The 19,690-nt window shown below is 40.7% G+C and overlaps 4 protein-coding genes across 5 annotated transcripts; 2 read left to right on the plus strand and 2 right to left on the minus strand.

The window, feature by feature from the left end:
- Positions 1 to 1,219: 1,219 nt before the first annotated feature.
- Positions 1,220 to 5,648, minus strand: zbtb33 (zinc finger and BTB domain containing 33). Its single transcript, XM_053429283.1, has 2 exons — positions 5,350 to 5,648; positions 1,220 to 4,291 (listed from the first exon to the last, which is right to left on the minus strand). The coding sequence occupies exon 2, from the start codon at positions 4,287 to 4,289 to the stop codon at positions 2,406 to 2,408; it is 1,884 nt and encodes a 627-aa protein (XP_053285258.1). The 5' UTR covers positions 4,290 to 4,291; positions 5,350 to 5,648; the 3' UTR covers positions 1,220 to 2,405.
- A 1,321-nt stretch (positions 5,649 to 6,969) lies between these two features.
- On the plus strand, positions 6,970 to 10,276 carry nkap (NFKB activating protein). Of its 2 annotated transcripts, none has more exons than XM_053429467.1 (8): positions 6,970 to 7,549; positions 7,909 to 7,989; positions 8,137 to 8,201; positions 8,285 to 8,377; positions 8,472 to 8,514; positions 8,598 to 8,795; positions 9,571 to 9,720; positions 9,992 to 10,276. In XM_053429467.1, the coding sequence occupies exons 1-8, from the start codon at positions 7,104 to 7,106 to the stop codon at positions 10,164 to 10,166; spliced, it is 1,251 nt and encodes a 416-aa protein (XP_053285442.1). In that variant the 5' UTR covers positions 6,970 to 7,103; the 3' UTR covers positions 10,167 to 10,276. The 2 variants fall into 2 exon arrangements, with proteins under 2 accessions (XP_053285442.1, XP_053285443.1); XM_053429468.1 differs by having other exon boundaries at positions 8,475 to 8,514.
- A 937-nt stretch (positions 10,277 to 11,213) lies between these two features.
- On the minus strand, positions 11,214 to 12,510 carry ndufa1 (NADH:ubiquinone oxidoreductase subunit A1). Its single transcript, XM_053429469.1, has 3 exons — positions 12,280 to 12,510; positions 12,061 to 12,150; positions 11,214 to 11,297 (listed from the first exon to the last, which is right to left on the minus strand). The coding sequence occupies exons 1-3, from the start codon at positions 12,379 to 12,381 to the stop codon at positions 11,277 to 11,279; spliced, it is 213 nt and encodes a 70-aa protein (XP_053285444.1). The 5' UTR covers positions 12,382 to 12,510; the 3' UTR covers positions 11,214 to 11,276.
- Positions 12,511 to 13,228: 718 nt separating this feature from the next.
- On the plus strand, positions 13,229 to 16,835 carry upf3b (UPF3B regulator of nonsense mediated mRNA decay). Its single transcript, XM_053428607.1, has 10 exons — positions 13,229 to 13,464; positions 13,853 to 13,959; positions 14,048 to 14,154; positions 14,239 to 14,337; positions 14,546 to 14,656; positions 14,771 to 14,814; positions 14,923 to 15,111; positions 15,202 to 15,359; positions 15,446 to 15,770; positions 15,855 to 16,835. The coding sequence occupies exons 1-10, from the start codon at positions 13,354 to 13,356 to the stop codon at positions 15,987 to 15,989; spliced, it is 1,386 nt and encodes a 461-aa protein (XP_053284582.1). The 5' UTR covers positions 13,229 to 13,353; the 3' UTR covers positions 15,990 to 16,835.
- Positions 16,836 to 19,690: the final 2,855 nt, after the last annotated feature.

The raw sequence follows: 19,690 nt of genomic DNA on the forward strand, positions 1-19,690 counted from the left end.
CTTGCCATTAAAAAACGTTTTGTGTAACTCACATGGTGTCTTTATTTTTCCACTCACATCACTTTGGTCAACACTGAAATATCTTTTTATTGTTGGAGTTGCCATAAACTTGCATGAAATGTATCCCACTGGCTCTGGTGACCCTCTCGACTTTTGGAAACTGATGAACTACCATAAAACTTTTAAGCTTCAGGAAAATGGCTGGAGTTCAGTGTAGAGCACATGTTCCTGTCAGTGTGTTAGCATTTAAGCATTAAGCTCAAAGCTCCTTGCATGGGTATAGGTGTTAAATCATGTTCACCTAAATGAAAGAGCCATTGTTGAATCAACATAACCGTTCTATTCAGGGACAGAAAATTGTACTTTGACCATTTCCCTCAATGCAATATTCACATTTTGTCTAATTATATTAATAACGAAGCCGTTCTAGACACATTACAAGACAATCATGAGATTCAAGTAAAAACTAATTTTCCTGCAACGATCAGAGAATAACAATCAGAGAATATCAACAATCAGGTTTTTAGTACATTTTCTAGAGCTGTACAAACAAGACTTTGTAGCATTTCTTTATTTACTTCATTCTAATGAACACCAAGTTAAAACTGATGCTCTGTAATCCAATACTCCGGCCTCCTCAGCCCACAGCCTCTAAATCCATCAGTTTAATTTTTAAAAACTGATTACAACCTTCTCAAAGGCAGGAATCATCACAGGACAGTCTGTGGGGATTAGACTGGATTCAATTCAAACAACTGAAGGTGTACCTAATAAACTGGCCCACAGTGTAATTGTCATTGTGACAGACACTTATTGTTAATGAGAATGTCACTCAGTGGAGCTGATACCTCTGGCCAGGCCCTATAGTCCCCTTCAATTCAATCAGGCTGCAACACATCGCCCACTCATAGATATTAGTCTCTCAAATGTGCCCGATTTTTCCAAATTAAGATGCAGAATAACTGGGGAATCATCCTGGATCTGCACCCGGATCCGATCTTTGCTAAAAATGAAATGGGTTCTTCCCAGACACACATTGTATCCTGGCAACAAGTTTGGTGAAAAACCGTTGAGTTGTTTTTGTGTTTTCTTGTTCACAAACAAATCAACAGACAAAGATGAAAACCTAACCTCATTGACGGAGGTAATACGTCTCACAACCCGCTGAATGAAACAGCTGATAGTTACAAGCCGGTAGAGCAGCACAGTCATGTGAAAATAGTAATTAAAAATAATTTATTTACTGTCACATAATTCTCATTGCCAATTGACAGAAAAGGGAAATTCTGGAAAAATGCCAACAGACCAACGTGTTAAAGAACAATTTTCATTTTATCTACGCTATAAACCTAATAAATAAATCTGAAGCTGTAAAAAAAAAAAAGTTAGCACAAATATATACTGTACATCACACACACCAATGTTAATTTGTAAAAAAAACAACAATCTGCATGGTTTTATTGAGCGACATGAAGTTAAAGAGTTTCACATGATGGCACTACTTCCTTACTCATACTGACCGATCACTACCTTCTGACACGGTGTCAAAAATAAGAGTGAAAAAATCAAAACATCAAACAAACAAATGCAGCGTGTTACAACACTAAGTGCTAATTCCATGGACTGAAAGATTCCAATCATCACATTTGAATACAAAAATCTCCAGCCAACGTTTGGTGGCCGTCAGAATTTGGCCTAAAAATATAATATCTAACATAGGAAAAAAAAACTTTGACATAATAGCAAATTAAAATGTACAGGGTGCTTCAAAATAAGAGTTTGACAAACAAAAGAATAAAACCTCATTATTCACCAACCACTGAAAACGAACATTAAAAAAGCATATTCCCTGCCGCATGACCCAGATGTGGGATCGCCGACAATCACATAATGAAAGAATACGTTTCAGATCATTTTCTCTCGCGCATAGTTTGGTCTCAAATCTGTTCAACGTTACATCTGATCCTCGAAATTGAGTTTAAGATTAAAAATCTGCTCAAATAAACATAATTTAAATGTTTAATTTCTGTGTTGATACAGATTTTGAGGCTGTATGCTTTAGATCTTTATTACAACTATTGAGTCATGTTTTAACCACACGCACTGATCCACTCCTATGTTTGTTTGCTAGTGTCATTATCATTTACGCCAATGATACCGACGAATAAGGCTATTACAAAAGCAGAATGTGAAAACAATTACGGTCCCATTGAACTTCCTTCAACTGCAACCATTTGCCCCTTTAATGCTGCATCATTATTGTGTTTAGTTATATTAAACTACACATTTTTGTTAAACGGAAATGTGTCCGAACCTTGGGTTCAATCTATTGTTGACATGGAACCAAAGAGGACAACGTGTGTGGGGCACCTAAAAGGCACAGGTAACAGAGCAGCATGTCCCGCTCAGTAGTTCTCTGGTATAACAAAGTCAAACTCTGAAGCTGCCTGTGTGGGTGTGTTGTTCACGGTCGACGCTGGCCGGGCGTGGGCGTCAGGCGGCATGTGCCTACTGGGCTCAACGAAGATGTCGTCCCAGTTCAACATCCTGCTCTGGGTTGAAGAGTGCACGTCTTCACTGCCGGTGGTTATGGAGTGCACGCTGCCGTCCTCGGAGATGCAGGGGACCCCCGGCCCCTCAGTCGCCCACGAGTACGGCTTCATCTGCACCGATTTGCACGGCAGCAGGCGGTACAAGTTGTTGTCTGTGTCGTCTTTCTCCTTCCTCCCGCTGGGGTCCTGGTTGTGGACATGCTTGCAGTGGGTGGACAGTAACTGGTAGTTCAGGAATGTTTCTTGGCACACCAAGCACTGGTACCTCCTCTCTCCTGTGTGGTGGATTTCATGTTTAGTTCGGTACTCGGCCAAGGCAAAGACTTTGTCACAGTAGCGACACGGGTACTTCTTTTCCCACGAGTGGGTGTTGAAGTGCCGGCGGAGGCTCGTCAGACACACGTAGGGCCGCTTGCAGATGATGCACACGTAGAAGGTCTTCCCATCCATGATCAGCTCGTAGTGATCCTCCAGCTCGGTTTTGCTCTTCTTGTTCGGGAGGGACTTCGGGGACAACGGCATTTTATCGAAGGATTTCAAAGGCGTTGCCATCAATGACCTCTTCCCTTTACTGAGTTTAGAGCCTCCCTCCCCTGGATCCTCCTTCACTGGGACAATGTCATAAGTATTTTCTCCAATATTGGCATAAACTTTACAGCCTGAAGAAAAGGAATCAATCTCTGTGGCTGTATTGAGTGTCACCGTCTTTTTTGCTGCTATTGCTGAATTGGGATTGTTAGCCTGATTAGGCTGGATGGGACTTTCGAAAACATCCAACAGCCTTATTTTGGAATTCCCCTTCTGAGTTGAAGTAGAGACTTGTTTTTTGTGGACTCCCATGATGTCGCTGTTTTCGGAGGACTGGGCGGCACTGGAGGGCTCGGGGGTGACACTGCTCGGCCTGGCTGGTGTTGTGGGAGCACTTCCTGTGGAAACTCCAGCAGGGGAAGAAAGGTTATTGGAGCTGGAGTCTGGGCTGTGCAGAGGGCTGCTGTCCGGAAAACTGGGCTTAGCAGCACTGACACCGGGACTCTTAGCAGCTTGTGTTTTCAGGGAGGCTGTGGGTTTATCTTTATGTTTTGCAGCTGCATGATTTGATTCTATAATTTTCACTTCTGCTACATTTTCTGCGCCGGCTTTTTCCACATCAATTATCTCACAGGAGTCGGCATTCTGATTCGCTGCATGGGCCTTCGTCTGAGAGACAAACATAACGTCTCCGTCCGAGTCCTCGTCGTTTTCTGCAGCTTTGCTCGTCTGATTGAATTCCTCTGCAGATATCGAGAAGGACTCCGTGATGATCGGCATCACCTCGGCGGGCGTCTCATTTTTGTTCTCAGGCTCTTTGGACAAACCAGGCAGCCCCTTCACGTGCGACAATGGAGATCCCAAGTTTGCGAGAAACTTCACTCCCAGAATCTTTCCAGCATTTATGAGCTCCTCCAGCATGTCAGAGCGCACACGGACGATCTTGGAGCTGTACACGTAATTGAGAATCTCCTCAAAGATTTCCGCCCTGATGAAGTTTAACTCGATCACTTGTCCGGCTACAGTGAAGAGCTGGTGGAAGTACGTGCTGGAGGCGGACAGGATGGTTTTGTGGGCCCTGAATTTCTTGTCCTGGATGACGATGGTGATGTCACAGAACAATCCATGATTTCTCTGCTCATTCATGGACTTGAGCACAGTCGCTGAGTACTGTGTGTCCGTCGCAGAGATCAGCTTTAGACTTGGCATGTCTGAAGAGAGAAGAAAAACAAAAGACGACAGATTTAACTGATCTAAATGTAGAAAAAACATTACACACACTATTCTGACATACAGAATCAAACTAAGAGAAGTAAGAGAGAAACAAAATATGCAGTTAAAGAGTTGGCTCAAAGTCCCATATCTGGTTTTTCCAGTTCAACAATCTATTGTTTGTTTAAAACCTGTACACTCAAAACACCTCTGCCTTAGTTTCATTCATTCCATTTATTGGCTGAAATTCTTCAGAAATGATGATTCATCACACAATCACATTCCCAGTGGTTACGTTTAAGTATGGAGACCAAACGAAAACCAGTGCAGCCCCACCAGTTGTCCTGCAGTAAACCTGCCATGGAGAGTGTTGTGATGTTCGGCTTGTGTTGAAACTGCTTGACAGAGGTGTTGGTGAACTGTCCTGCATTACAACTTCATGCATTTGTTACCCAGCACATCCACATTGATGAAGATGGATAGAAAATATAATGATAAGTGAATAATGATAGTTGAATCTGGCACTTTAATGAGGATATTAACCAATGCAGAGCTGTTCGATTTGATCCCAACAGCATCATCTAACTGTGCCACATGAACCGGCTTCTGTTCAGCTGCAGCTACAAACTCAATGTTACTAGAAAAATGGTTTTAAAGGATCTAACAGGAAAATATCTGAAGAACATGACGAGAGCGCGAATAAACAAATGTCATCAATGAGCGTTGTGGGAATCAGGAAACCAAAACAATAACGTTACTGACGTTAGCCAAATGCTAGTTAGCCACAAACGTATAGTAACTGGCCGGATTATTAGACTCACGTGACATCGCACAGACAGAGAACAACGCGCGTGAGCCTTATATCTACTTTGAGGAGCCATAACAACAAAAACACGGCTGTTAGCAGGCTAACAAAAGGAGACGCTAGCTGCTCCACTCCTCATCTCCGGAGAAGCTGCACAGCGCGGCCTAGCTTCCTGTTAGCTGCTTACACAGCCCCGCACAGAATCCACCACGTTTTCCAAAAGCTTGATCACTTGATATAAATCTAATTTACCTGCAACCTGGATGTTTTGAGCCAAGACTGAGAGGAACAGCCGCCACCAGCTCTAGATGGAAACTTAAGTGGCTACAAACAAAAGCTAACAACAGACAGCCTCCTGCTGCACCCCGGCTCCCCGCTAAGCCACCAGGGGTCGCTGTGGTGCAACATTGACGAGCTCATTTGGAACTAAATAGCGTTATAATAACACGATGTTGTGATGCATATCATGTAAACATGCGTTAAGAGAAAACAACAATAACATTATTGTAGTAGACATAATTTGTCTGCATAAATCTATGTATCTGTCATCATCGAGATCACTACCGGTTCAACTTCACAACAATGATATGACTCAATTGAAAATACCTTCAAAATAAAAGCATAGAGGGTTAGGGTTACTCTCTCAACACAATCAGAATCAGAATCAGAATGTATTTATTGCCAAGTAGGTTTACACCTACCTGGAATACGCTTTTGTAAATAGGTGCAAACAATGAACATCAAACATAAAAACACAATAAGTACTACAGATAAGAAAAAAAACAATATATAAAATAAAAATATATAAAAGACATAAAAAGTAAAGTAAAATGCTAAATGCAAAACAGGAGAGCAATGTGAATGTGCAATATGCAATGTGCAATGTAATGTAATGAGCGTTAATGTTATACAGACGTGGGGACAAGATAAGAGTCCAAGTCAGGTGGGGAACAGCAGATCAAGTAAAGAGGTTTTCAAAAGCTGCTAAATCTAATGAGTCGGATGAAGAATATTAATTTAAGAGTGCCCAGATATTTAACACAATGTATTCAAATAAAAGAGAATAGTAAATGTAAAATAATATATACAATTGTTTTGTAAATCATGTTTTCATTTTAAGGGATATAGAGCAAACGTTAAGCTACCTGATTGAAATCTCTTTTGCCTGTATTTACTTATTTATTCGTCATTGTGATCATCCTCTCATTATTTATTGAATCATCTATCAAAAAATAATCTAATCTTAATGTCTATTTGAGTAATTTTATAACGTTTTATTCGTCTTTTTCCCCCTCTTTTCTCATCACTAAATTGTATTTTTCCGGTGTCTGTGCTCAGTTTCTGTGTGATCTTCAAATTGATTTAAAAATATTTTTAACTTTTAGGGCCCGAGCACCGGGCCCTAAACATGAGGTTCTGTATCTCGACATATTTTGTCCAATCGAGTCCAAACTAGACATGTAAGACATGAAACCCGGCCTGTTGACATCTACACAGAAGGTATAGATTAGGGATAGCACCATCTACTGCCAAAATGAGGTAAGCCTCGATATAAAACTAAATTCAATTGAGATAACGTTCCAGGCAAATTAATTGGCTTTTCGAGGGCTTTAACGTGCTAACATTCTTACCAAAATTGCCAGAAAATTAGTTTTTATGTAATCCTATTTTTCTTTGAACTGTTGCCTATTGTTTGTTTGCGTATACATTTAATCATTATTATTAATATTCATTATTATTATTTTTGTTAGTTTTGCTATCATTATAACTGTTATTATTATCGACAAACTAGCATTTCTCACAATAATGTACAAGCGGAACCAATGTTTATTACAAGCTTGCGAAAACCCGGAATGTATTCGGGGACGGACCTACGCTGTGAGTGCGTACCTTAGCTGAGACAGGAAACATGAGCGCGGTTTGTTGTCTGTACTGAACTCGCTTGTTTGGTTTAAAACATAAACAAATAGTCTTCACTTTTTTACATTCTCGGTCAGTGGGTCGCTATGCCTCATTCAGACCGGTCGGGCTCTGACGGCGGCGGGGGGCCTCGCAGTCCTCGGGCCCGGAGACCTCGGACTCGCTCCCGTAGCCGTAACCGTGGCGGCAGCCACGAACGGAGCCTGTCCCCGTACAGCTTCGGGCCCAAACTCCCGAAGCCGCGGAACCGGGAAAGGGAACGCGAAGATGGGGAGCGTCGGTTCCGAGAGGCGAGAAATATCAAACGGATCCGCATGGGAAGCCGCAGCCGGTCCCGGTCCAGATCCAGAGAACGACACAGCACCACCATCCCCACCAGCGTCAACAGCAGCACCAGCAACACCACCAGTTACAACCACTGGTCCGAGCAGAGAGACGTTCCGGGGAAATATGGCAGCTTCAAGGATGATTATCACTACGAACAACACCGGGACGACGCTCAGAGACAGAGACAAGAGGTCTTTATAGCCAGGTAACAGACACACATCCTCTCCGGCATCGATCCATAATCAATCGCACCATCAATTCTGTTAGTCAGTGTGAAACTTCCACTGAACTTCACGAAAGAAAAGTTGTACATACTGAAGGAAAAGAGGTGAGATCTAATGAAATATACATTGGAACAGTGGAAAGACGAGTTTATACCTTATCGATAATGTTTTATTGCTCAGCCCTGTATCCAACAAATGTATTTTACTCAGTATTTTACTATATACTTTTATTCTACTATGCACTACTATTATTTTCTGATTTCAGCTCCTGGTACATTTAATAAATGCATATTATATCATAGCCATAACATGACTCCATCTGTTTGTCTGTGTGTTCCAGGCGTTTGCAAGAAAGGGAGAGGATCGGGGAGACAGGTCTTCCTGAAGTTTGGGGATATTCCCCAAGAGTAAAAGAACCAGAGTAAGTCAATAATCTCTACCTACTGTGTTCGCTGTATGAAATATGAGACTTGTTGGTTAAAAACGGTCGTTTTCACTGCAGAGATCATCTCTGTGTGTGTACAGAGGCAGAAGGTTTGATTTATTCTTCTTATTTTGTTTCTTCCAGCTCTGACGAATTCACACCAGTTGAAGAGGACGAGAAAAACAGCAGCTCAGAGTCGAGCTCAGAAGGTAGAACCCGAGCGCTGTTTGAACATGAACAAGTGGCTGTGACATGCTGTATCATTTGAATTTCATCAAAATGTCATTAACAGAGGTGAAGAAAAAGAAGAAGAAGAAGAAGAAATCCAAGAAAAAGAAGAACAAAAAGCATTCGGAGGACAGTGAGCTGGAATCAGAATCAGATGGTAAGACATAAACATAATTATATGCATTTTAAGATAGCTCAATATAGTCTGTTTAATCAGATTTAAAAGCAGAGCTGATGTGTTTTTCTTCCAGAAGAAGAAATAAAGAAGAAGAAAAAGAAAAAGAAGAGCAAAAAGTAAGTGCCACTAGTCAGCAACATGCCTACTTCAGTCTCACAGAAACGGACATGACGATTAAATTACATTCATTTCGTGACAGATCCAAGAAGTCCAAGAAGAAGAAGGAGAAGAAGATTCATAAGGAGAGCAACTCCAGCAAGGAGGAGGAGGAGGCAGCTGCAGGAGAGGAAGATGATCCCAATGGAGTGTTGTGGGTGGAGAAAACCTGCATCGATGAGCATTTGGTCGGCCCCGAAGCTCCGCTCACCCACTTGTCCCAGGACGACAGGCCTTTGGAGTGAGTCTGCCTGACGGTCACGTTTGTTCTTGCATTTCTCACGTCATTACTGGTGCAGTTAGATTCAGTTAGGGAAATTCTGAAAAAAAGCTGCACTATGTTATAAAACATCCAAAGATTCAGTTTGAAAGTCAACTTTGTCGGTGATGCTAAAAAGCAAAGTTTCTGCTGTGATGCTTTTGTGTGTCAGTGCAGCTTAGAGCAAAAAAAATACTGTTTTCAACATAATTCCGGATTCAGTTGCTTCAAAGCTTAAGACAGAACAACTTTAGTTTCTGTTGTGTAGTTGTCAATGATCATACATATGTGTACTGTTTATGTATATGTTGCTACTGGTCATTTGATAATGATCGATAAATCTTGTTAATATTGAAAGAAGCTGATCACAGTTTCCTAGAGTGAGGTCTTCAAATATCTTGTGTAACAAAATTACACAAACGTGTAAATAATTTATGGAAATTTTTGATGAGTAGTTTATCTTTGATCAAGCAATCATTTAACAAGTAAGTGCTTCAGGTTTATTTGTCATAGTGAAAAATAAAACACATTTCATGTGATAAGATGATGGTTGAGGAAAATGGGCAGAAAATTGAATTGCCAGCAATTTTCTAGTTCATTAAATCATTAATATAAATGGTTCCAGCCTCTGAAATATATGAATTTATTACAGTTATCATTGTCTGTTTGGTTTCAAAATGCCTTTTCTCTACATATATGACTCTTAAGTGAAATGTATTTTACTCTTTTAACAAGTGCATGTTTCTCTTTCCTCCAGTTTCGGTCATGCTCTGTTGCCAGGTGAAGGTGCTGCCATGGCACAGTATGTGCAAGCGGGTAAACGTATCCCGAGAAGAGGAGAGATCGGTCTCACCAGCGATGAGATTGCAAACTTCGAGGTATCTGGTTATGTGATGAGCGGCAGCAGGTACATGAAGCGCAGAAGTCCGACTAAAAACTTCCACTTAAATCATTATACAATTTATACAGCAGCAATTCAGTGTTTCAGGGGTCAGTACAATGCAGTGATTTCTAATCAAATATACATAATCAAACAAATGTTCTATTTTAAACCACAGATAACTCCACTAAAATGAGGGTGATTGTTATTATTATATAGGGACATATTTGTCGATGTAAATCAGACCAAAGAAGCATCCATCTGTTCTGTATGTAACACTGACCTGTGACCCCCTCAGACATCGTCGTATGGAGGCTGTGCGTCTGAGAAAGGAAAACCAGATCTACAGTGCGGACGAGAAGAGAGCTCTGGCGTCTTTCAACCAGGAGGAGAGGAGGAAGAGGGAGAGCAAGATCCTGTCGAGCTTCAGGGAAATGGTTTACAGGAAGACCAAGGGCAAGGAGGACAAGTGAACGTCCATGTCAGATTCCTCTTTTTATTTTTTTTATCAAAACCTTCACCTTTTTATCCTGTGACTTCAGATGTCTATTTTTTTTTTAGGAAAATACACTTTGGTTTGGGGGGGGGGTAGGGGGAAATGTACAGTGTGACGGAGGATTATAACTAGAGAAACATGTTGATGGAAAAGTTGTCAGTTATATTGTTTGTTTCCATCTTATTGACCTGCCGGATCTCGTCTTCCTTGTCAGATGTTCAGCCATTAATTTCTTGTGTAAATTGTTTTCAAATTTTAATAAATTTTGACAGCTAAGTGATTTTTTTCAAATTTCTTTTCAATTTACTCGGGGGCAATTCTACTCTGCCATAAAAATAATTATTGTAGTCTTCACTGAGAGCAGTGTTTCCTAACTTTGAGTGGCTTGTGACCCAGGTCCCATTTTAGTTTATTTGATGATGTCCTCAGGCATGAAGTATGTCATCATTTATGAAAAGCAAAAAATTGGAAAATGTCAATTTTTTCTGCATTATTTAGCGTCGGAAACTTCTGATACTATAAAGATTTCTGCTGGTTAATTGTCAGTATAGTTCACTCGTAGTGGAGTAGCTTGAGTTCTCCATTACTTTCAGTTAAAGTAGGTTTCAAGTTCAACGCTTGTTCATATTGTGATATTTTGGACATCAAAGTATTTTTAGCTTTTCAACTAAAGCTGAATGTGAGATAATTATGAAAAATATCAACTTCTCAAAACCCAAGGTCATGTCTTCAAATTCCTTTTTGTTCAGTTTTGTCTGATCAACAGTGAAAAGCTAGAAGATTTCAAACTCTTAATTATAGAAACCAAAAGTATTATTGGTACAGCTAGTGATTCATATTTGTAGAAGTTCTAGATGTACTGATGCAGCTTGTGTCATTTATCATGCATGACAACCACGATCCCAGACAGTACCTCCTCCAATTCAACGCTGTGACATCTACAATTAACCCCACTTTCCTGTCTGAAAATATTTCCAGTATGGAACAGTTTAATCGATAACAGACGACCAAAATAACAAACAGATGAATGTTAAATATAATCTTTTAATGTCATTCATCACACACATCGTCTTCATAGTCCTGGTCATCAGTGGATGTTCTCAAGTCCCTGTCGGGGAGAAAAGAAGAAATGATTATCTTACCTGCGGACTCTCATATATTACATCAGACAACTAAAACCAATTAAACCACGCTAGAGCTTTTTCTTTTGACTCAAGACATCTTTTGGTGTTAGTTATAAATGATCTCTGTGTGAAAATCATGCTGCACAGACTGAGAATCCATCAGAGGGAACATGTCGACAGCTTTAAAGACCCCACACAAGTAAATTCACTGTGTAGTTACACTTCCTCCCATGACAGTCTTTGTGTCTGTAATGTAAGTTCACTTATTACTTTTATTGATGTGTTTTACTACCCCCACGTCTTTGCGGCTGTAACAGGGCAAATTTCTCCATAACAGTTTAAATAAGAAACACTTGTATTGGTACAGGCGTGCTTTCTGGTTTACTTTAAATCTAACTGTTATCATGCAAACAATCATTTCCTAATGCTTTGTTTCATTTTCTTTGTACTCATTTCTCGTCTTGAACACTTAAATACTACTAATACTACCAATTAAATGTTTACTTTTGTGCTCTACTTCCGTTTGATCTTCAAACAAGCTTTTGAACCCTTAAATATGTCCTATCCTATACATGTAAATAACTTCACAGTCAACATTATAAACACATTCTTAGTAAATTAACATAACCACCAAATTAACTTAGCTTTCGACCACATAGACAATACCTTAAAATACACGTATCTATGTGCGTTCTGTGGGAAACACGACATGTACTCGCAGTGTTGTTGTGACCCATGGACTCTCACCTTGGAGTCGTGGTACTTTCCTGATCCAGACACGCGCTTGTCTCTCTCCATCAGGCACCAGTGCCACGGAACCCGGGCGACCCTCTTCTCCTGCAGGACAACACACGAGGAGGATTTAATAACAAAGTGGGTTCAAGGAGAAAAAACAACAGCATCCCGACACACTAGCCACATTAGCTACATTAGCATTAGCAGCCTCCTCCTCCTCTGCGTCCTCACCTTCCCCCCGTTGGTGAACTTGTGGATCTGAGCGGTGGCCACTCCGGGGATGATGAGACACGCGGTCATGATGGCGAAGCCCGGCAGGATTTCATACCACATGATGTCAGAGACTCGCTGGTTCACTGACACCGACACAAAATCACACCTCCACCCTTTATTTTGCTAAGAGGCTAACAAAATGTCCACCGCTCACTTTCGATGACCTGTGTTCCTCTTCCGGTGAGCAGGGAAAATCATTTCCTGTCTGGTGACCTCAAAATAAAAGCATCTGCTGTTTGCTGCTGCTTTTTCAATTCAGTTTAACACCGAGTGATTGAGTCGATTTTTCATATTAATCCAAAGTTTAAAGTCATATTTTTGCTCCTGAGAGAGGGTTGTAGTTTTATACTCTTCTATGTGGACAAAACATTGACAAACTGCAAGCCAACGTTATTTATCTGAGCTGGAAGCATTATGTATCAACATTGGGCCTGCACAAGTATTAAAAAAATAATGATGAAAGGGGCAGAAAGTCTAAAAATGCTGAATAAATGTATACAATTTATAAGATACAAGATTCATTGTATAAAAGTTTATGAAAAATATCCCTTACGAAGTTACAACAAACAATAAAGAGAAATGAGCTGTCAACAGTCAACCTTAAAATTAGTTATTGTTACTATCATTATAAATATAATAATTTATTCCTTAATTAAATTGTATCCTAAATTACATTTTGGTAGATTGGGTGTATCTGTCAGATAAAAGATTTGGCTAGGGTAAAAGTGTAGAGTGTAATTAAATGGAAACACTTAAAAAGATGATCAACACAAGCACACAACACTCTCATGGAAAATGTTTTAATAGAACACATATATCTAATTTTAATAAAAACAACAATGTGAACCAAACGGTATACTATCATTTATGTAACGTAACAGCGCCCCCTGCTGCGCTAACACTGCGCTGCAGGCCTTTAGAGGAAGTCGGTTCGCTGTTAGCTCTCCGGCTAAACTGCTACGAACTCGAAGTAAACAATCTGCGATGTGAGCAGGAGATTCCAGCACGAGACAAACCCGCTTGTTTTCCGCCATGAAGGAAGACAAAGAAAACACTCGACCGAAAGACAGAAGGGTGGAGATACGGTGCGAGGATGGAGAAAGAACGGAGAGGCCGAAGGAAAAGAAAGAGAGCATGACAAAGGTGAAGCTTTGCTAGCTACGTTAGCTTTAGCCAGTGCTGCTAACACTTCCGATAGAAATAGCAGCAGGTTTGAAGTAGTTGTGTTTAATCAGAGCCAAGATGAAGTGCAATCTTTAAACAATACAAGATTTTACACTGCATGTATTAGTTCCCATTCCATTCAGATTTTTCTATATTTTTGTTATATTCCCACACTTATTTGTTGTTATCGTCACACTTGACTATTACTAATTTCTGCTGATGCCTGTTTGGACTTTGCTGCGGTATGATTGCAAATGTCGCCAGTGTAGGACTTATAAAAACTGATGTCATCTTATCTTGCAACCACACAAACTGTCCTCTCTGTCACTGATCTCACATCTAAAACCTGTCAAAACTCAATTCCCAGATTGTGATCAGGCGATTACCACCAAGTCTGACGAAGGAGGATCTGGAGGAGCAGCTGCAGCCGCTGCCAGAGCTGGACTACATGGAGTTTTTCTCTAGTGACACCAGGTCAAAACAAATCTAAACACATGTCAGTATCAAGTAACTGCCAGTGCCAGGACCAGTTTAACTTGACATCATTGTTCTGCTCTTTCAGCCTTTTCCCGCACCTCTTCGCCAGGGCTTACCTCAACTTCAAAAATCAAGAGGATATCGTTCTGTTCAGGGATCGATTTGATGGATATGTTTTCATTGATCACAGAGGTATGAAGGGAATTGAGTTAATGTGAAATAAACAAAACTCAAGGATTTCTCTCTGTAACGGTTCATTCTGCTTATTTGCCACAGGACAGGAGTATCCTGCCATCGTAGAGTTTGCCCCCTTCCAAAAAACTGCCAAGAAAAGAATCAAGAAGAGGGATGCAAAATGTGGAACGATTGAAGAAGGTAAATATAAATACAGATATTTTTAGGAGACACAGATAATTTGTCCCATTGTAGGAAAGAAATGAGACTCGGTTTTCAATGAGGAAAGTAAGAAACAACGGCCTTGATTTGATTCTGGTGTTTGCATCATGCATCTAAGATCAATTCATATAGAAATGTAGTTTGAATAAAGCATCATGGAGGCTTCACTGTCCATCTTTTCCTTCAGATCCAGATTACAAAAAGTTTCTGGAAGCTTACAACGGAGACGAAGAGAAGTTGACGTCAACACCTGAGACTCTGCTGGAAGAGATCGAGGCAAAGTCGAAGGAACTTGTTGGTATGTGAACAGTTAGTTAACTTGAAAGTTGGACCTGAAACATCATTGTATATATGTTAGAACAGACATGTCGCTGGAGGATTCATTTAAACATATTATTTTTCTTCCTTGAAGCAAAGAGAACCACTCCCCTGCTGGACTTCCTGAAAAATAAGCAGGTAAATGTACAGTAGCACAACAGTTTGATGTTCTATTGTGTTAAACTAATTAAACTATATAGGCGATAAACACGAAATAACTGTCAAAATGTAATTTTGGCTTTTCAGAGAATCAGGGAGGAAAAGAAGGAGGAGAGAAGGAGGCGGGAGCTTGAACGAAAGCGTGTGCGGGATGAGGAGCGACGCAAGTGGCGGGAGGAGGAGAGACGGAAGCGTAAGGACACTGACAAGATGAAGAGACTCGACAAACCGCTGGAGAAAGACAAGGACTTAGTTAAAGAAGAGCCAAAAATTAAGGTGTGTGTGCTGCAGTGAATTAAGGCAGTTTTAATCCATGTTTACTTTCCAATATGTCCTAAGGAATTTCTTTTATTTTCATCCGTGCAGCTCCTGAGGAAACCAGACAGAAGCGAGGACGCTGATGCGGAGAAGCACAAGGAAAAGGCAAAGAAACCAGAGAAGCCAAATAAAGAGGACCGACCAATGGGGAACCATGAATACAAGAGGCGTCAGAACATTGAGAACAAGGAAGACCGAGGGAGGAAGTAAGTTGCTTCAGTTTTTTTCTTTTATCAAACATATCACTCACTATGAACAGATCATTGAAACAGGCCTTGTGCTTCTTTCACAGAGGTGACGATGACGGGCGGAAGGAGTTCAGGGAGCGTGACACAGATCGCGACAGAGAGCGGGACCGAGAGCGGGAGAAGGAGCGGCGGCAGAGGGAGAAGGAGCGCATCCGGCGGCAGGACGAAGATCGACGGAGGAGGAGGGAACGACAGGATGGAGAGAACTCCTGCAGGAAGCGGGACGACGAGGGGAAAAAAGAGAGGGAGCGTGCCTTTGAGAAGAAAAGGGGTGAAAACCACGTAGACTCCGCTCACACCGAGAGGCCAGAGAAGCTCAGCAGAGACAAGCGAGAGGAAATCAACAAAAGAGAGCGAACAAGAAACAAGGTAACGACTCTGGTCTTAGTCGTCATTTCTCGCAATTCTTTGCTTCTTTAGTGTTTCTAATTGGGCTGTTTGTTTGTGCTCCAGGACCGCCCCGCTATCCAGCTGTACCAGCCGGGGTCCAGGAACCGTGTTCGACCTGCAGGAGGAGGAGATTCCAACTCTGCCGACAGGAAGCCAGAACCTGAGACCAAGAAAGTGGCAGACAAGGGAGACGACTGAGCAGATTTGCACTTGTGGCATTTTAAGTTTGGTGAAGAGAGGAGAGATCGACCTGTGAGGCTCGGAGCAGGGATGTGATGCCTCAGGGTATCGCCTGCACTGCAGAGGATGCAGGGCTACATCTGGCTCTCCCAGTCTCAGAGGCAGGAGTGATGCTGGAGTCTCTTAGGGCCTGAATGTGGCCCTCTGTTAGTTTAATTTGTTAGGAACAATACAGTCAGCCTTGAGGAGTTTGGCTGCAGGGCACGTTAGGTGAAGCCAAAGTTTTCTCTGAATCGTGAACTCAAAGTGACCTTATTTCAGTATTGTTTCTCTGATGGACTCTGCATACATTGGCTTCTAATTTGCTTATCCATATCCCACCCAATCACTCTGTAAACTCTGCCAAACTCATTTATATTGTTTCTGTGTCTTGAGAGAGATTTCTGTCGTACTATTTGCATTTTCTGCTTGAAGTGGACACATGGACATTATCTTACTCTCCCTGCAGAGCTTGAAAACCCACATGTGTGTGCAGATCTTTTACTAAAACGTTCCTTGGTCTTTAACTACAGTCTCACAGGCACAATAAAGAAACCTAAGTTCACGAGTTCATACAGTTATTGAGGAGAAATAGCCATTTCTGACCTGACTGCTGTGTAACACCCATATGCCTGCTTGCAGACTTCAGTCTGAGTGTTCAACCTATGGCCTTCCCCCCTTTTTCTAATCTGAATCTGCCTCGAAACATTAATCTGTGATGCACTTAACTGAAGACAGCATGGAAACATATCAGTGCTGGTGATGCTAATATCATGCTAACATACAGGAGCTACTTCTGACTTGAAATAAAAGGCCTTTGTTAAATCTGTCTCTTTTTTCTCTTTGGTGGAAAGGTGCTCAGTCTTAGTCCAGATTTCTGTTATTTCATAGCGTTGCAGCAGCTCAGTGTTGTTCACAACACTCACTTGGTAGATGATTAAGGTCTGACTAACCACAGATGCTTAAATCTTCAGTCCAAGAATTATTTTGTTTCCTTAAACTAACTATTGTTGGACGTTTATGTATTTATTTTTGGGAAATTGTGATTAAAGAGACATTTTTAAAGTCGTTACTCCTAAAATTAACAACTGCTTACGACAAAACATAAACTCAAATATTAAGAGCTTTGTCTTTTGTTATTTCCATTAAGTTTCAAATGAAATGAAATCATCCAGTATCTAAAATCCAAAAATATAAAAGTAACTTTTGAGTAATGCTGTCAAATATATGTAGTAAAGTAAAAATACAAGGTTTTTTCTGAAATATGAATCAAAAAAAGCATAGAATGACACAGACACACACACAAAAAATAATGTGTCCATCTTCTTCCTGTGCTTAGTTTCTCGAATGAGCAGGTAATCCAATCCTTAATGTTAATATAAAGGCGGTGTGGCCTAGGATGTAGAGTGGTCGTTTGGCCTAGGGGGTAGAGTGGGCGTTCTCCAACAAGAAGATGGCCGGTTCACTCTTGTCCATCTGCATGCTGAAGTTTCATTGGCAAGATACTGAACCCCTAAATTGGGCCGATCTACATTCATCAACCACCCATTCATTGCACAATAGCTTATAAATATAATAATAAAATTGAAAAAATATAAATATAAAAATATAATAACAATTTTGTTATTAAATTGAAAAAATAAATAGAGTAAAATTAAGTTAAAAGAATTCTGCATAGGAAGTATGCAGTCCACTTCTGCGCAGGAGGTAAATATATATTTTTTAATTAAATAAAAAATAAATAAAAAATAACAGAAAATAAATTAAAAGCAAATTTTTCCCCACTTTCTAATTTTCTGCAAGTTTTGGAAAGAATTTGAGCATGTTAAAGCCCTCAAAAAGCCAATTCATTACAATTTCAATAGGGCCTCACTGTCATTTTGTTTGCATAGCATAGAAAAAAATTATATAATATGTAACAATCCTGAACAATAGCGGCATACCTAATAAAAAAATTATTTTTAACACTATAAATTTCACTTTCTGGTTTTTAAAGTATTGCATAATTGAACCGCCATGTCCTCCATGGCAGCTCCACCATCTCCATCACCTAACTATGGTGAAGGTAGGAAGCACGGTGGAAAGAAACCAACTACATGTACTTGACTTGAGTATTTTCTTTTCATGCTTCATTTTTTTCTCACTAAAATTTAGAGGTAAGTGTACTTTTTGCTGAACGACATTTATTCTTCAGCTTGAGGCACTGGTAACTTTTCAAATCAAGATTTAACATCCCAAATTAAATGTCAAAATTCTCTGCTGTAAATGCAGCAGAGAACTGAAGCAATTACTCAACTAAGAAACTCATTCCTGAAAACAAAACTTTATTCCACTGCTACACGTATAATAAAAATAATCATCATCATGTAAAATATGGAAAAAATAATAGTTGTTAAAAACAAACGAAGGATCCCGGCTGAGCATGTACACTCCTGATCAAAATTTAAAAATTGCATGAATTTGCATTTTGCACTGTTTTGCACAAATGGGAACAAGAGCGTAAAGTTGTGAGCAGGCAATTTATTGAAAACAACAATTTAACTCAAATAGGCTGTTCATCAGCTGATCAAAAGTTTAAGACCACAGCCTTTAAAAGCCAAAATCTGTGCAAAAATTTGGATTCCATGTCATTTCCTGTCAAGTAATCACACTGTGAAGATCTCTTGATGGCAAAGGCAAAAAAGCTCACCGTCTTTGAACGTGGTAGGATTGTTGAACTGCGTAAACAAGGCCTCTCACAACGTGCCATCGCTGCTGAGGTTGGACGCAGTAAGACAGTCATTTTGCATTTCTTAAAAGATCCTCAGGGTTATGGAACAAAAAAATCAAGTGGTAGACCCAAAAAAATCTCACCGGCGCTAAGCCGGAGGATCCGAATGGCTGTCCGTCAGGACACGGGACGATCCTCGTCCCAAATTAAGGCCATTACTGGTGCTGACTGCAGCCCAATAACCATCAGACGGCATCTGCGAAGGAAGGGCTTCAAAAACAAGAAACGTCTTCAAAGGCCACGTCACCTTCAACGTCACAAAATTGCCCATTTAGACTTTGCAAGGGAGCACCAAACATGGGACATTCAAAGGTGGAAGAAAGTTTTATTCTCTGACGAGAAAAAATTTAACCTTGATGGTCCTGATGGCTTCCAACGTTACTAGCATGACAAGGAGATGCCACCTGAGATGTTTTCAACGCGACAGAGTGGAGGGGGCGCCATCATGATCTGGGGTGCTTTTTCCTTCAATGGAACAATGGAGCTCCAGGTTGTGCAGGGGCGTCAAACAGCAGCTGGCTATGTGGAGATGTTGCAGCGGGCATCCCTCACGACTGAGGGCCCTCGTCTGTGTGGTAACGACTGGGTTTTTCAGCAGGACAACGCTCCAATTCACAATGCCCGTCTGACCAAGACTTTTTTCCAGGAGAATAACATCACTCTTTTGGACCATCCTGCGTGTTCCCCTGATCTTAATGCAATTGAGAACATTTGGGGATGGTCTTCAGTTCCAGACAGTGGATGCCCTTCGTGAAGCCATCTTCACCACTTGGCGCAACATTCGCACTAGCCTTTTGGAAACACTTGCATCAAGCATGCCAAAACGAATTTTTGAAGTGATCAACAATAATGGTGGAGCTACTCATTACTGAGTCAGTTTTTGACACTTTAATTTCTGTTTTAGGAGTTG

Source organism: Pleuronectes platessa, chromosome 8, assembly GCF_947347685.1.
Source record: "Pleuronectes platessa chromosome 8, fPlePla1.1, whole genome shotgun sequence".
Classification (NCBI taxonomy): domain Eukaryota; kingdom Metazoa; phylum Chordata; class Actinopteri; order Pleuronectiformes; family Pleuronectidae; genus Pleuronectes; species Pleuronectes platessa.